Here is a 15,158-nt window from a genome sequence, read left to right on the forward strand (position 1 = left end):
GCCCTGCACAGGGCTGCCGGAGCGGGCTGCAGGAGGAGGAGCTGCCGGCCGGCTCAGAATGCAGGGGGGGGGGGGTGGGAGGAGGAAGCTGCTCCGGAGTCCAGCCCGGGACTTTCCTGCAGCCCTCCCAGCCGCTCGCTCTGCCGGGGGAGGGGGAAATCCCGGACATTGTGAGTGCTTTACAAATTCCCCCCGGACGCTATTTTTAGCACACAAAAGGAGGACATGTCCAGTAAATCCGGACGAATGGTAACCCTAGATTTACCCCAGTGGGAGGACAAGTGAGGCCTTTAGGTGGGATCTTCAGCTGACGTAAATCATCTAAGCGCACTTCAGAGTGACATCCATTTACATTAGCTGAGGATCTGGCCCATTGGGTTATTACTGATTTACACCAGTGGGAGAAGAATTGGGTCCATTCACGTCAGTGGAGTTACTCCTGATTTACACGCCATGGACGCAAAAGGAGAATCAGGCCCTCTGTGTTTTCTCAGGCAAAGCTCTCCCTGATGATAGGAGCAGAACTGTCCAAAAGGTTCCCGTTCTGCTCAGGCACAAAACAGAGACCTTGCAAAGTCTTTCACAAAAAAGATCAGAGCGAGACCACCCCACGCTGGCATCCAGGGCGCTCGCCTGGGCTGTGGGGGGCATGGGAACCTGGGGTTTCCATATCCCACTGGGCTGGTCTCAGCTCTGAGATAACTAAATCTTCACTGGAGGAGAGCAAAAGATACTGACTGTCTAGCCAATGGTTAGGGCACCCGCCTGGTATATTGGAGACCCACTTCAAGCCCCTCCTCCAACTTGGACAGAGCAGTGATTTGAACTTTAGTCACTGTTTTGGGGTCTCTCTCGCTGTCTCATTTTGAGCAGAACTTCCACACCAGCTGGGAATCTTTCCCCGCAGAAAGGACCCGCCCCTGGCCCAAGAGATGGTTTGCCTTTGACAGATCAGGGTTGGTTTTTGACGAAAAACTGTTTCATTGAAAAATTCCTGTTTGGCGCTGCCTGAGAAAGGGATTGGCTCAAGTCTCCTCTACTTCTAGCTGCTAGGGGAGCGCTTCTTTAGCTCCAGTGGGCGACGCCGGTGTTTCTACAGCCCAAGGAGAGGGGTTCAAATCCCAAGGGGCAGCATGGGGATTCCATACCCCTGGGAGCCCCATGGTCATGGGGGGGGGGTCTCCCCATTCAGCAGTCACCCCTACGTGGCTGATCCATTCTTTCCTCTCATCTCCATGAAAGCTGAAGGTAACAGGCGCGACGGAGCAAGACAATGATGTCCAGGTGCCAGGTGGGCAGATGAATCTCCGAGTGAAGGGAGATCCCGGAGCCAGGGTCGGGCTGGTGGCTGTGGATAAAGCTGTTTATGTGTTAAACAGGAAATATAAGTTCTCCCAAGCCAAGGTGAGCGTAACGGCAGGGGGTGGTCAGGTGTGGGGACCGAACCGGGGACCTCTGTGTCTTGAAGCAGGAGCCACTCTGCTGCCTGAGTGAAAAAAAGGTAATCTTGCAGTAGCCTCTATGTATGTTACAGCCACCCCCGGAGGAGGACAGAGTCCTACCTGCAGTGGGGATGGGTTATATGAGAAGCTGAGGTCTCTATACCGCTGGTGCTAGAGGGAAGTGGGGTCTAGTGGTTAGAGCAGAGGAGCTGGGAGTCAGGACTCCTGGGTTCTGTTCCTGGCTCTGGGTGGGGAGTGGTGCCTAGTAGTTAGAATGGGGCAAGGCTGGGGACAGGGCTGGGAGGCAGGACTCCTGGGTTCCACTCCCAGCTCTGACACTGATGCCCGTCAGGGAGAGGGTGTCGACGGCAGGAGGAGATTAGGGCAGGCGTGACCTGTGAGGCTGGATTCCCCACTACACCCACGATGGGTTTGAGGGAGGACGCCTTCCCAGTTTCATCCACGGGAGGGTCAAATTGAACGGATGGGGGAGAGGCCTAAAGGAAGGTAGTGAGCTGGCTTTGTGCGTGCGCATGAGCATTGCTGCCCCCTGCTGTCTGGACTTGGAGCTGCTCCACCACGTGTTCTCGACCTACAAGCGTGCTCGTGTGATAGCATGGCCCCAGTGGGCCCAGGTGCTGCATTAAAGTGCTGGTTTCTTTGGGAGAGGTTGAATCCTACTGCTGCCAGTCTGCTTCTTGGGCTCAAGGTCTGACTAGCTGATCGAACGTCCCTTCTGATCTGAACCTCTATGAATCCACCCTAGGTACTTACAGGGCCACCATTACTGTAGGACCCAAGCATCTCACAATCCTGTGCTGTTATCCCCATGGTACGGATGGGGAAACTGAGGCCCAGAGAGGCTAAGTGACTTACCCAAGGTCACCCAGGGTGTCTGGGGCAGAGCAGGGAATGGCATCGTGTCCCCTCTTGTCTCTCCAGATCTGGGACGCAGTGGAGAAGAGCGACATTGGCTGCACTCCCGGCAGCGGCAAGGACCACGTGGGGGTGTTTGCGGACGCTGGGCTGCTGCTTCAGACCAACGTTGGCATTGAGACGCCCCAGCGGGCAGGTGACCTGGTCGTGTCACAGGGCTCTCCAGTGCAGGGCAGCACAGGATCGAGCCCGCTACTCATACCGCATGGGAACAGGGCAAACACAGCCCCGGAAGTCCCTCCCTTTATCAAGCCCCCCTCCCCTGCATCCTGGTCTTCTAGGGCAGCGGTTCTCAACCAGGGGCCCCCTGGGGGGGGCCGCGAGCAGGTTTCAGGGGGGCTGCCAAATAGGGCCAGTGTTAGATTTGCTGGGGTCCAGGACAGAAAGCCAAAGCCTCACTGCATGGGACTGAAGCCCGGGGCCCTAAGTCCTGCCACCTGGGGCTGACGCCGAAGCCTGAGCAATGTAGCTTTGTGGGGGCCCCTGTGGCGTGGGGCCCTGGGCAACTTCCTTGCTTGCTACCCCCTAACGCCGGCCCTGGCTTTTATATGCAGATAATCAATTATTGTGACCCAGGTGGGCCGTGGAGTTTTTCTAGCATGCTGGGGGGGGGGGGGGGGGGGGGAGGCTCAGAAAGAAAAAGGTTGAGAACCCCTGGTCTAGGGGGTGCTGGTTTGCATGGAGCAGGACAGGGGCTAAGCAGGGGGCGCTCTCCCATGCTAGTCAGCGCTGACCCCAATACCAGTGTGGTGCTTGGGGGTGCTGTGTTGCAGGGAGCAGGGTGGAGAATCAGTAGGAGGCGCTCTTCCCTCTTAATCAGTACTGACCCCAGTGCTCCAGCACTGTGCTACCAGAGGTGGGATCCTTTTCAGGGACAACTGTGAAACCAAGACCAGGAAAAGGCCACAGCGTTTCTCCCCTGAGCCCTAGTGTTTAGCCTGACTAATGCCATCTCCCCACGGAGATGCTGCCACACCCCCACGACACTGACGTGTGTTACTCTCTCTTGCCAGAGTCCCGCTGCTCCCAGCCCACTCGGCTTCGGCGCTCGCCCCTGATCTCGGAGAGAAAAGCTGCCAAAGGTAGGTGCCCCTCTGCACGGCCTCGTGCTTGCACGCACTCTCGCACGGCCTCGTGCAGGCACGCACTCTCACATGCCCTCTGCTTGCATGCACTCTTGCACGCCCTCGTGCAGGCACGCACTCTCGCACGCCCTCTGCTTGCACGCACTCTCACACGCCCTCGTGCAGGCACGCACTCTCGCATGCCCTCTGCTTGCACGCACTCTTGCACACCCTCGTGCAGGCACGCACTCTTGCACGCCCTCTGCTTGCACGCACTCTCGCACGCCCTCTGCTTGCACGCACTCTCGCACGCCCTCTGCGCATGCCCCCTTCACGCTGCGGCTCTCGCACGTGCCCTCTCCCTCTCTCACGCCCGTGCCGGGCGCTGAGGGGGCCCTGCTTTCCCGCAGCGAGGCAGTATCCAAGCCAGCGTTTGCGGAAGTGCTGTCAGGACGGCATGCAAGAGAACCCCATGGGCTACTCCTGCGACCGACGAGCCAAGTACATCCTGGAGGGCGGCGAGTGCGTCCAAGCCTTTCTCGACTGCTGCAAGCACATCTTCAAGAGGCTCCCCAAGTTCCACAGAAAGGTCCTGTTAGGTAAGACTCCGTCTGCACTAGGGGAAATGGGTTGCACCAGTGATTAGTGTCACCTGCACTAGGAGAGCTGGGCTCCAGGGGCAGGTCCTTGCAAGAAGGTTGAGGCTGCCGTATCCACCAGCTAACGGGCTCAAACAGCAGCCTAAGGGACTTGCTGTCACAGAATATTAGCACCAGGGGTCAAAGCTCACATTTTTAGCACCGTTGGCCCAGGGTTCAAACCCCCGGTCGGGCCTATTATATTAACCTGGTTGTAACCCACCAGGCATGCGGGCCCTGTAGCTCCCAGGGAAACACAGGCATTCCCACCCATCACTGGGCTCGCCCTGGCTCAGGGCAGGGCTGACCCCCTGTTTCGCTCCCCCTCAGCAGCAGCCGTTCGTCCGATGGCCCCCGGGAGGAGCCGGGAGCCTATGGATGAAGTCGCAGAGGACGGGGAGTACCTGGCGGACGAGGACATCGTCTCCAGGAGCCAGTTTGCCGAGAGCTGGCTCTGGCAAATGGAGCTGCTGCCGCAGGAGGCCGATCTGGACGGGTACAGGTCACCCCACTCGAGGGCGAAGGAGAAACACTGAGGGGCAGATTCATCCTAGCACAGGCTGGGCTTCCTGTATTCCACGTGGCCCCCTCCAGGGCTTTGCAGGGGCACCAGATACCCAGAGCACTGGTGTTCTCTGGCCCCGCCCCTTTCCTCTCCCAGTCTGGCCCCACCCCTTTCCTCTCCCAGTCTGGCCCCTCCCCATGCCCTGCCTCCACTCGCACTCGGACCCAGGTCTGTTCCACAGGGGGGGTTCTTCTCTCAGCAGCCAGAAGGGTCCCCCGACCTGATCAATTCCGCTCCCGTCTCTTCCAGGCTGGCTTCCAGAACGGTGCCGGTGTACCTGGAGGACTCCATCACCACCTGGGAGGTGCTGGCCGTGAGCCTCTCCGGCACAAGGGGTAAGAGTGGGAGCCGTGTGTTCACCTTGGACTGGTGACGTGGCCAAGCGGGGAAGGACGGGCATATGGTTAAAGCACGGGACTGGGAGTCAGGTCTCCTGCCTTTGGGAGGGAGTAGTGGCTAGTGGCTAGAGCAGGTTGGGCGCCAAGACAGCTGGGCCCGGTCCCCCGCTCTGGGAGGGGAGTGAGGGCTAGTGGTTACAGCAGACTGGGCCTCAGGACTCCTGGCTTTTATTCCCAGCTCAGACATTGACATGCCGTCTGACTCCTGCACGTCATCACTCCCTCGTTCTGTGCCTCAGTTTCCCTCTCTCTGAAACAGTTAATCCTGTGGAGCATCTTGTGATTTAGGACACCCTGATTCCCTTTGCTATGAGGCCAGACGCCTGGGGAGCCGGGGCTAGAACCTGCTACTGCAAAGACAGAATGCTGCCCCTGGAGCAAACAGAAATTCCCTTGCTTGGTAGGAGATGCTGCGGGCAGGTCAGGCCTAAATTGTAGGCCCAACCCAGACCCGAACTGGAGCCAAGCCCGAGTGGGTCGAGCGGTTTTCCAACCCGAGCCCGACTCAGCACCGTTGCCTCCTGCCCAGGGGGTTTGTGTGGCAGCAGATCTGAGCGACAGCAGCCCGGAGCGCTGCTCCTGCCGGCCGCCACGCCCTGCTGCACTGTGTGTGTGTCAGCAGCCCTGTGACTCCTCAGGGCGCTCACTCCGCAGCACAGGGAGCGGGTGGTGGCTGGCTCGTGTCGCCACGGACGGGAGAGGGGGAGCCGACCCGAGCCCACCCTGGGAGGGTCTGGATGTTTTCCCACCTAACCCAACGTGGACCTGACACTTGTAGCTGGGTTTGGGTCGGGTTGCAGGGCTCGAACCAGTAGCATCTCCTCTTTGGGCCTACCCACTAGATGGCAACATCATACACACCCAGAGTGAGCACGCCCCCAGCAGGGGAGGACAGCCCGATTCCACCCCAGAGATGGCTGCACTTCGGTGGTGTGATCCTCATATACGCAGAGCTCCCGGACCCTCGCTGTGGGTGATACCTGCAGAGGAGGCTGTGGAAGGTGCCCGCTGCCGAGGAGGGGTGGGCTTTGACTGGACTCCCTTCCCATTGCAGGGATCTGCGTGGCCGACCCTTATGAAATAACGGTGATGAAGCAGTTCTTCATTGATCTCCGGCTGCCCTACTCCGTGGTGCGGAACGAGCAGGTGGCCATCCGGGCCGTGCTGTACAACTATGCCCCCCGGGCTCTCCAGGCGAGTAGAGCTCAGCCCTGCCCTGGCAGATGGGTGGAAGATGCCTGTTGGTAACGGGAGTGGTGTCTAGTGGTTAGAGAGGGGAGGGTGGGAGTTGTTACCCCTGGGTTCTGGTCCCAGCTTTGGGAGGGGAGTGGTGTCCAGTGGTTAGAGCAGGGGAGGGTGGGAGTCAGGACTCCTGGGATCTATTCCTATCTTGAAGAAGTGAGAGCAGTGTAACCATTAGCAAAGAGGAGCCCAGGACTTCTGGGTTCTGTTGCTAAAGGTGGGCTGGAGCGTGATCTAGTGGTTGGTGCTGGGAATTAGGGCAGCTGGGTTCTCATCGTGAACAGCTTTCTTCATCTGTCTGTGACTCAGTTTCTCTGTCTATAAAAGGGGGCTAATTATATTTACTCACTTCCGGGGGGGGGGGTGTTAATTAACATACACTTGTGAAGTGAGCCAAGGTTTTTACATGAGGAGGGTGAATGGTTAATCGGCTATGGATGAAAACGAGATTTGTTGTGGAGAATATCACTGCCTGGACTGAGGTTACCAGTGACATACTGAGGTGAACATAAGAACGGTCACAGGGGTCAGACCAAAGGTCCATCTAGCCCAGTGTCCCGTCTTCCAGCAGTGGCCAATGCCAGGTGCTTCAGAGGGTGGAGGGGTAGACTGGGGGTGAAGAACACAGCGGGGGTCTGGAGGGTAAGACACTTAGAGGTGAGACCCCAGCCACCAAGTTTGCAGTGTGGATCAGAACTCTCCTCTACCTACCCCCACTTCTGGAGTGTCCTGGTTCTGATCCACAGTGGAGACCGGAGCCAGACACGCAGTTTGGATCTGGATCAGAACTTTCCCATAGCTTGTGGAGTATTTGGATCCAGGCTTCTGGTTCTGACCCATAATGGAGACCGGGGCCAGACATGCAGTTTGGATCTGGATCAGAACTTCCCTAGAATGTGCAAGTATTTGGATCTGGGGTTTTGGATTCTGGGTCTCACAAGGCCTAGGGCGGCACTTAGCCTTACTTTGAGGGCTTAGGTGGTTCCTGGAGCGGTGCCAGCCGAACCCACAGGATGGTTTCCCCTTGTGTGGCTGTTACCGAGACTGCTTGGCTTGTGGTTCGCAGATCCGGGTAGAGCTGATGTACAACGAGAAGATCTGCAGCTCCAGCAGGCGCGACGGCCGGTTCCAGCAGGAGCTGGTGATCCAAGCCGGAGCCTCTCGAGCCGTCTCCTACGTGATCATCCCCCTGGAGGTGGGGGAGGTGGAGATGGAGGTGAGAGCGGCCGTCCATGGGCTCCCCATCGCAGACGGCGTGAAGAAGAAGCTCAGGGTGGTGGTAAGTGTCAGAGACGGCTGGCTACAGGTCGCGGCATCAGCTGACTGGCTCGTGCTGCTGATTTTAAGCTAAGCATGGGTGGGCTTGTTTAGAAGTTAGCTGAGACCTCCAGGGAAGAAGTGGGGGTAACTCAGTAGGGGATGGTGCAAAGGGCAGTTGCGCTGTAATGAACAAAGTGGCTGGCTCAGCTGGGGACGCTTGTCCCTTGGAATCGTCCCTGGTACTAGGGGGAGGAGGGGGGTATTGTGCCCCTGGGGTGCTGGAGCTCAGTAGGGGATCGAGTTGGGGGTCCTACTAGCTGATGCCAGAGTGGGAGGGTGGCTGGGAGATGCCCACCAGCCTGCAGGGTCAGTTCTCTGCCATTGGTCGTTAGTGGCTGGTGCTCAAATGTTCCCAGCGCTGGGGCTTGGTATACGGAGGATCAGGGGGTGGGTTAGGCAGAGACCTCGCCCAGTGTGCCCCCCGCTCCTCAATGAGCCATTTGGCTCCTGTCTGGCTTTTCTCTCCTGCAGCCTGAGGGCATGAAAATCTTTAAGAACATCAAGAGCGTCCTGTTGGATCCGACTGCCCGCGGCTCAGGTAGGACCTACTGGAGCGTCGCCCCCTGTGGGCCCGAGGCTCTGCTTCGAAATCCGCCGCCCCCCTCCCCGGAGAGTTGGTCGCTTATCAAACGTGTCGGGAGGAGCTGGTGGCTTTATGGGGCTGGTTCCACCTACCCGCCAGAGTCACAAGGCACCGTGCTGTGCTGAGTGGGATATGGCTGTCTTTAGAGGCTGAACGGCAACTGATAACAGCCTACCACTGCAGCCAGCTAATGGAGCTAATCCTTTAGCTCAAGTGTGCCTCTGGGGATCTAGCCCAGCTAGCAGGAGGGGTGTTCGGGGCAAAATACAAATGAAATGAGAGCAGTTTAAGGAGGTGAGATGTTTCTGAAGATTCCCCCCATAATCAAAGGCCCCCCGGCCCCCACCCCAAGCAGCTTGTATGTTTCGTGGCAATGCGGGAGGCCCCAAAATTGCACACGGGAAGATAAACCTCTGTTCCTAAAGTGCCCTAAATTGGGAGCCTTCTTTGGACACTGCAGGGCTCTGGGTAGAAGAGACGCTCTGGTCTCAATTGCTCACCACGCCAACACTGATACGTTCCGGGGGTGCTTCCCTCTGTGAGCTGTGTGTTTCTTGCAGCTTCTGGGGAGCAGCTGGAGACAATCGGGCCCGTGGACATGAGTAATGTGGTCCCCAACACGGAGCCAGTGACCTTCGTCAGCGTGAAGGGTAAGGACTGGGGTGGAGGGGGGTAGGCAGAGATGGGTGCAGGAGAGAGCTGGTAGTGGGGTAGGGAAGATGGCAGCAAGAGGTCCCCATCCACCTCGTTTTAACCCGTTAGCAGTGGGCACTTAAGCTGTTTCTGATCAGCCCTCGAATCCCCCCACTGCGTGGCTAGGGAGAGAACACTCCCTAGCTTTCATCAGTAGCTCTCCAGGTGCTTTACAAGGGCGGGCAGTCTCATTAGTCCAGGAGCGATAGGCGGCAGGAGCGGCAGACGCTATAGGGTGACCAGGTATCCGGTTTTCGACTGGAACACCTAGTTGAAAAGGGTCCCTGGCGGCTCCGGTCAGTACTGCCGACCGGGCTATTAAAAGTCCGGTTGGCGGTGTTGCGGGGCTAAGGCAGGCTAGTCCCTACCTGTCCTGGTACCACACTGTGCCCTGGAAACAGCCAGCAGGTCCGGCTCCTAGGCGGGGGGGCGCCAGGGGGCTCTGCACGCTGCGCCCACCCTGAGCAACGGCTCCACACTCCCATGGGCTGGGAACCACGGCCAATGGGAGCTGGGGGTCGGTGCCTGTGGGTGAGAGCAGCGTGCGGAGCCTCCTGGCCCCCCCGTCTAGATACCAGACCGGCTGGCTGCTTCCGGGGAACGCGCAGCGTGGGGCCAGGACAGACAGGGAGCCTGCTTTAGCCCCGCTGCAACCCTGACTGGGAGCTGCCCGAGGTAAGCCCACGCCCCAACCCCAAGCCTCAACCCCCTGCCCCAGCCCTAAGCCCCCCAAACCTGGAGCCCCCTCCTGAATCCCAAACCCCTCATCCCGGCCCCACACCAGAGACCGCATCCCCAGCCCAAAGCCCGTACCCCGTCCCGCACCCCAACCCCCTGCCTCAACCCACAGCCCCCTCCTACATTCTGAATCCCTTGGCCCCACCCCCCAGCCTGGAGTCCCCTCCTGCACCCCAAACCCCTCATCCCCAGAGCCCACACCCCTAGCTGGAGCCCTCACCCCATCCTGCACCCCAACTCCCTGCCCCAGCCCAGTGAAAGTGAGTGAGGGTGGGGGAGAGCGAGCCACCGAGGGAGGGGGAATGTAGTGAGTGGGGGCGGGGCCTCGGGAAGGGGCGGGGCCTAGGGGAAGGGGCAGGGCTAGGGTGTTCGGTTTTGAGAGATTAGAAAGTTGGCAACCCTAAGATGCTCCTAAAAGTTAGGGGGCCACTGGCATCCAAACTATGCCCCCACCTCTCACACTGCCCCTTCCCCCGAGGCCCCGCCCCCTCTTCCCCCCAAAGATCCCGCCGCCCGCTCGCTCCTCTCTTTCCCCTCCCCATCGCTCGCCCTTACGGACAGTAAAAAGTGATGTGCCCATGGCGCCCCCTGTTCTGGCACCCCTGGTTGGAGGGTGCAGCGCCCAACAAGGTGGGGAGGGGCCTGGACTTGGTGTTGGGGGGTAATGGGAGGAGGGGGCGGGACTGGGGGCATTAGGGGGGGAAGCAGCTGAGAGGGGGGCTGGCTTTGAGGGGTGGGTGTGGGGCTTGATGCCCACCAGGACAAAGGAGGGAAGAGGTTGGCCTGGGTGGGTGAGGACTGGGTAGCAGGGGGTGGGAAGGGCCCGGTATGACAAGCTCTGCCCAGCTCTCACCCTCTCCGACCGGCCTGCCCAGGGGACATTGTGGGCGACACGGTGGAGAACTCCATCGACGGCGCCAACTTGAAACACCTGATCCAGGTCCCGGCGGGCTGCGGGGAACAGAACATGATCGGCATGACCCCCGCTGTCATCGCCACCCACTACCTGGACAGCAGCCGGCAATGGGAGAGGCTCGGGGTGGATCGCAGGGCGGAGGCCGTCAAGTTCATCACTCGGGGTGAATCTCTCTCTGGGTCGGGGGGAGGAGGTGGGCCGGGCACCGAGCAATAGCGCCGGGGCTCTTGCTGCCCTGTCCTGCCCCCGGGCACTGAGCCGCCCTGGTCGAATTGTCTGAGTAGAGCGGAGCTGGCTGGGAGCCTGGGGTCTGTAAGGGAGCCGGGTCCCAGTCCCTTGAGGAACCTGGTGGATTAGACACAGGGGCCTGATTCCCAGTTCCCGTGCGTGGGGCAGGGCTTTAAACCCCCTTGGTGCTCTCCCTGTTCTAGGACTGTGCAGGGCCTTTCCTGGCCCCTGGAGTGAGCAACAGCAGCCTTGGGGCTGCTCTGAGTTACTCTGGCATGGGAATCGGGGACTAACCATAGTGCAGCATGCTCTGGCCATGCCCACAATCTGCCCCCTCCACCAGGAGGCTGGGAGCAAGACCCTGCACTCCAGCTGGGATCACCCCTTCACGAGGGGAGTCTCGGCAGTGTCTGGGAAGCACCGAGGTCACACACTCATCCTGGCCTGTGCTGCTTACGACATGCGTTGCACCAGCAGCCGTCGCCTTGTGGCAGTATCGCTCAGTGTCAGGGAGACTGAGATGCAGCATCTAACCCAAAGGGGATGGGACTGTGGGTACGTGGGGCTAGGTCCTCGTCCCTGGGGGTGGAGACGCTGTGGCAATCTGTACTTTCCTTGGCTAGCAAGGAGCCCCGGGAGATCATGAGATGAAAGAGCTACAGAGGGGTCTAGTGGTATCAGTGGGGACTGGGAGTCGAAATGGGGACTAGTGGGCTAGAGCAGTGCGGGGGTGGGCCTCAGGACGCCTTGGTTCCATGCCCAGCTGCAGGAGCAGAGCGTGTTACAGCTGGGCTGAGCACCTCAAACTGGGAATCCAGATCTTAACTTCTGCAGCTCAGGCCCCATCTCTGATCTCTCGATTTCAGGGTACACCCAGCAGCTGGCTTACCGGAAAGCAGATAACTCCTACGCAGCCTTCACAAACAGACCAGCGAGCACCTGGTAAAGCGCGGGGGGCAGAAACCTGGGGGGAACTGGGGCTGAGTTGTTGTCCTAACACACATCTGACTCCAGAGACTCTCCGCTAAAGTCTCCTGCTGCTGGCCTTGTCACGGGGGGGACTGGAGTGGGACCCAGAACACCTGGGTTCAATTCTGCCTCTTCCGCTGACATCTCCGTGTGGGACCGTGGGCAAGTCCCTTTGTCGCTCTGGCCCTCAGGTTCCCCATCAGTAAAATGGGGTTAAAGGCCGTTCCTTTTGTCTGGTTTGATTGTGAGCCCTTTGGAGCAGGGACTGCCGCTGGCTGTGGGTCTGCGCAGCGCCCGGCACAACGGGGCCCTGATCTCAGTCAGTGTCTGGGCACCACCTGAAACAACGAAGCCCCCCATCTCGGTCAGGGTCTGTGCAGTGTGCCCATTATGCCGTGGCTGGGGGGCCCAGTCTTGGTTGGGATCCCGGGCAGTCCCCAGCATGACAGTGAGGTAGGGGTAGGATGTGATCTCAGTTGGGGGCCTCTAGGTTCAACCATAAGACAGGTTATGGTCACTCTTTAGATTAACAAATGGTTAAGAGCTGTTGCAAGAACTGGTTAAGAGATTGTTCGAGTCTCCAGCTCTTATACCCGGCTGATAGTAATCAATAAGGCTGCGACTCGTCTCCGGGGCATATTAACCCGTTACAAATGTACCCTTCGTTTAAAGAGTGACCCACATTAATACGGGGTCGGGGCGGCTGGCTGCTCCTCCCTCGCTCACCCCTGCCTTTCCTCCCTGGCAGGCTGACGGCCTACGTGGTGAAGGTCTTTGCCCTGGCCTACGAACTGATCGCTATCGACCCCGAGGTGCTGTGCGGGGCTGTGAAGTGGCTGATCCTGCACAAGCAGAAGCCTGACGGGGCGTTCCAGGAGGATGCCCCCGTGATCCACGGGGAGATGGTGGTGAGCTGCTCGCCCTGGGGGGCTGGATCTGGGGCTGGTGTCACTTTGCTCCAGCAGCTTGGGAGCTCGGGAGCCGGGTTCCGAGTTCGGACAGCGCCTGGGAACGGGGCCCACAGGGCATGGGATGCGGAGCCTTCCGGAAACCCAGCCTTTCCTCTCCCTCCTCTCCCTAGGGAGGGTACCAAGGTTCAGAGCCGGATGCTTCTCTGACGGCCTTCGTTGTCATCGCTATGGTGGAGGCCAGAGACGCCTGTCAGCGGTATGTGGAGGTGAGTCATGCAGCCCGCGAGGCCACCGAGTCTAGCACGTGGCATTTTTTCATCTAGTGACAAGAATGTAGGACTGGGGGCTAGCGACCAGGGAACTGGGTGTCAGGACTCCTGGGGTCTATTCCCAACTCTGGGGTGGGAAGAGACAGGGCAACAGGACTCCTGGGTTCTATCCCAGGATGATCTGGGAGGAGAGTGGGAGTCTAGTAGTCAGGACGAGGGGCTGGGAGTCAAGATTCGTGGGGTCTAGTAGTTGGAGCAGGGGGGTTGGGAGTCAGGACCCCTGGGTTCTATTCTAGTTCTGCTGCAGATTCACCATTTAACCTTGGAAAATATGACTTCCCCTCCCCGTGCCTCAGTTTCCCCAGTTGACGCTGTCTCCCCTCTGGGCTCTAATGTGGGCTCCGGGGTCTCGGTGCCTTTCAGAGCTTGGGCAGAAGCATCACGAAGGCTGGAGATTACTTGGCAAGGCGCCTGAAAGACCTGAAGAAACCCTACTCCGTGGCCATCACGTCCTATGCGCTGGCGCTGCTGGGCCACGCCGGAGCAGGAGAGAGGCTCATGGCGCTTTCCACGGGTGAGCGAGTCTCTGGCTCCAGAATCCACGTCTGCGTCTCAGCCGGGCAGCAGGAGAGACACTGAGCCAGAGCAAGCCATTGGGCTGACTAGCCTCGTATCCCCCCTCGCCTTCGCTGTGTGGATCAGACCCACGGGCCCAGCTGGGCTGAGATCTCCCCCAGCGCTGCATTGGGTCAGAGCCATGGGCTGGTATCTCCTGCTACCTCAGCATAGGTGCTGAGTTTTCCTTTTCCCCCGGGGGCTTCACCCCCGCTCTGCCCCAGGCCCTGCCCCCACCCTCCCCTTCCCCCGAGGCCCCACCCTCACTCTGCCTCTTCCCGCCCCCTCCCCAAGGCGCCCGCCCGCCCGCTGCATGCTGCTCTCTGCCCCCTCCCAGCCACCAAACAGCTGTTTGGCAGCACCCCCGATCAGCTGTTCGGGAACGCTTCCGATCAGCTGATCGGGGGTGCCGCCGAACAGCTGTGGCTCGTGGGTGCTAAGCACCCACTTTTTTTTCCAGGGGTGCTCCAGGGCTGTCAGCGCCTGTGCACCTCAGATCAGGCCAATAGCCCCACCTTGCCTTGTGTCTCTCCCCGATAACTACACCATCAGATCACACCAATGGGCCCATCCAACCTGGTATCCTGCCTCCCTGCCCCCAAAATCAGGACAACGGGCCTACCCGATACCCCTCCCCGCTCCCAGCCACACCGGGCTATTCCGCGCTAGCTGCCGGCTGTGGAGGTGACAGGACGGGTCCCTCGCTGCTCCACAGGGGGAACACACTGGGCCGACCCCCAGTCCCGGCTCTACTCCATCGAATCCACCTCTTACGCCCTGCTGGCCTTGCTGAAGCAGCAGAGGTTGGAGCTGACGGGGCCCGTTGTCCGGTGGCTGACGGAGCAGCGGTACTACGGAGGAGGCTACGGCTCGACCCAGGTAAATATCACGACTGCAGAGCCCCGGCCCAGGCCGGAGGCGGCCCACGTGTGACGTGAGAAATGGCAGGTGAGGAACATATTGCCTAGGTCCAGGACATCATCCCATCTCTGGGGACGGCTCCTGGCATGGGGCTTGTATTTGTCCCAGGGGAGACTATGCCACATCCTAGGGAGGCTTATGTACTGGGGTGGCCTGGCCCCGCGGATAGGGCATAGGACTTGGAGCCAGGATTCCTGGGTTCCCTTCCCAGCTCTGGGAGGGGAATGGGCTCCAGTGTTAGAGCAGGGGGCCTGGGATCCTTCCCAGCTTTTCCACTGTGTTACTCCACAACCTCGGACACGCCCCTTTCCTGCTCCGTGCCTCAGTTTCCCCCTCTGAAAAGCACAGTGATTTCCCCCCTTTGTAAAGCATTCCCCTCCCCTCTGGGGAGCTCCTTGCTGAAACCCCATGGCCAGATTGACGTGAGGTGTGGGTCACTGCTCTGCTGCTGGGGGTTGGGCCTTCCCCCCCCCCTTCCAGCTCCCAGAAGTAGGATACACCCCCTCCTCCTGCCCCCCCAGGATTACCTCCCTCAGACCCGTTGCCACCGCTGGCTCTAGGAGGGAATACATCTCCTTTGGTATTCCTCCCCACCCCCAGTCCCCATGAGGAGATATGTTACCCCCTTCCAGAGCCTTTACCCCCCCGAAGGGAATTTGCCCCCTCCAGAGCCTTGCCTCCTCCCCAAGGAGGGGTTATGCCCCCGCCCC

The 15,158-nt window shown here is 59.8% G+C and overlaps 1 protein-coding gene across 2 annotated transcripts in view; it reads left to right on the forward strand.

Annotated features, from left to right (window-relative positions):
* Positions 1–15,158, forward strand: part of LOC117889179 (A.superbus venom factor 1-like) — a 42,940-nt gene that overhangs the window by 13,273 nt on the left and 14,509 nt on the right. The window contains exons 14-29 of one of the 2 annotated variants that reach the window (XM_034793063.1): positions 1,243–1,404; positions 2,385–2,514; positions 3,392–3,460; positions 3,853–4,041; positions 4,411–4,576; positions 4,895–4,980; positions 6,098–6,237; positions 7,352–7,564; positions 8,077–8,143; positions 8,749–8,838; positions 10,495–10,698; positions 11,630–11,705; positions 12,481–12,640; positions 12,814–12,909; positions 13,336–13,486; positions 14,243–14,406. In XM_034793063.1, coding sequence (XP_034648954.1) covers positions 1,243–1,404; positions 2,385–2,514; positions 3,392–3,460; positions 3,853–4,041; positions 4,411–4,576; positions 4,895–4,980; positions 6,098–6,237; positions 7,352–7,564; positions 8,077–8,143; positions 8,749–8,838; positions 10,495–10,698; positions 11,630–11,705; positions 12,481–12,640; positions 12,814–12,909; positions 13,336–13,486; positions 14,243–14,406 — 2,163 coding nt within the window. The remainder of the gene's footprint in view (positions 1–1,242; positions 1,405–2,384; positions 2,515–3,391; positions 3,461–3,852; positions 4,042–4,410; positions 4,577–4,894; positions 4,981–6,097; positions 6,238–7,351; positions 7,565–8,076; positions 8,144–8,748; positions 8,839–10,494; positions 10,699–11,629; positions 11,706–12,480; positions 12,641–12,813; positions 12,910–13,335; positions 13,487–14,242; positions 14,407–15,158) is intronic. The other variant, XM_034793064.1, reaches the window with a different exon arrangement.

Source organism: Trachemys scripta, chromosome 16 (genome assembly GCF_013100865.1).
Source record: "Trachemys scripta elegans isolate TJP31775 chromosome 16, CAS_Tse_1.0, whole genome shotgun sequence".
NCBI classification, from domain to species: Eukaryota; Metazoa; Chordata; order Testudines; family Emydidae; genus Trachemys; species Trachemys scripta.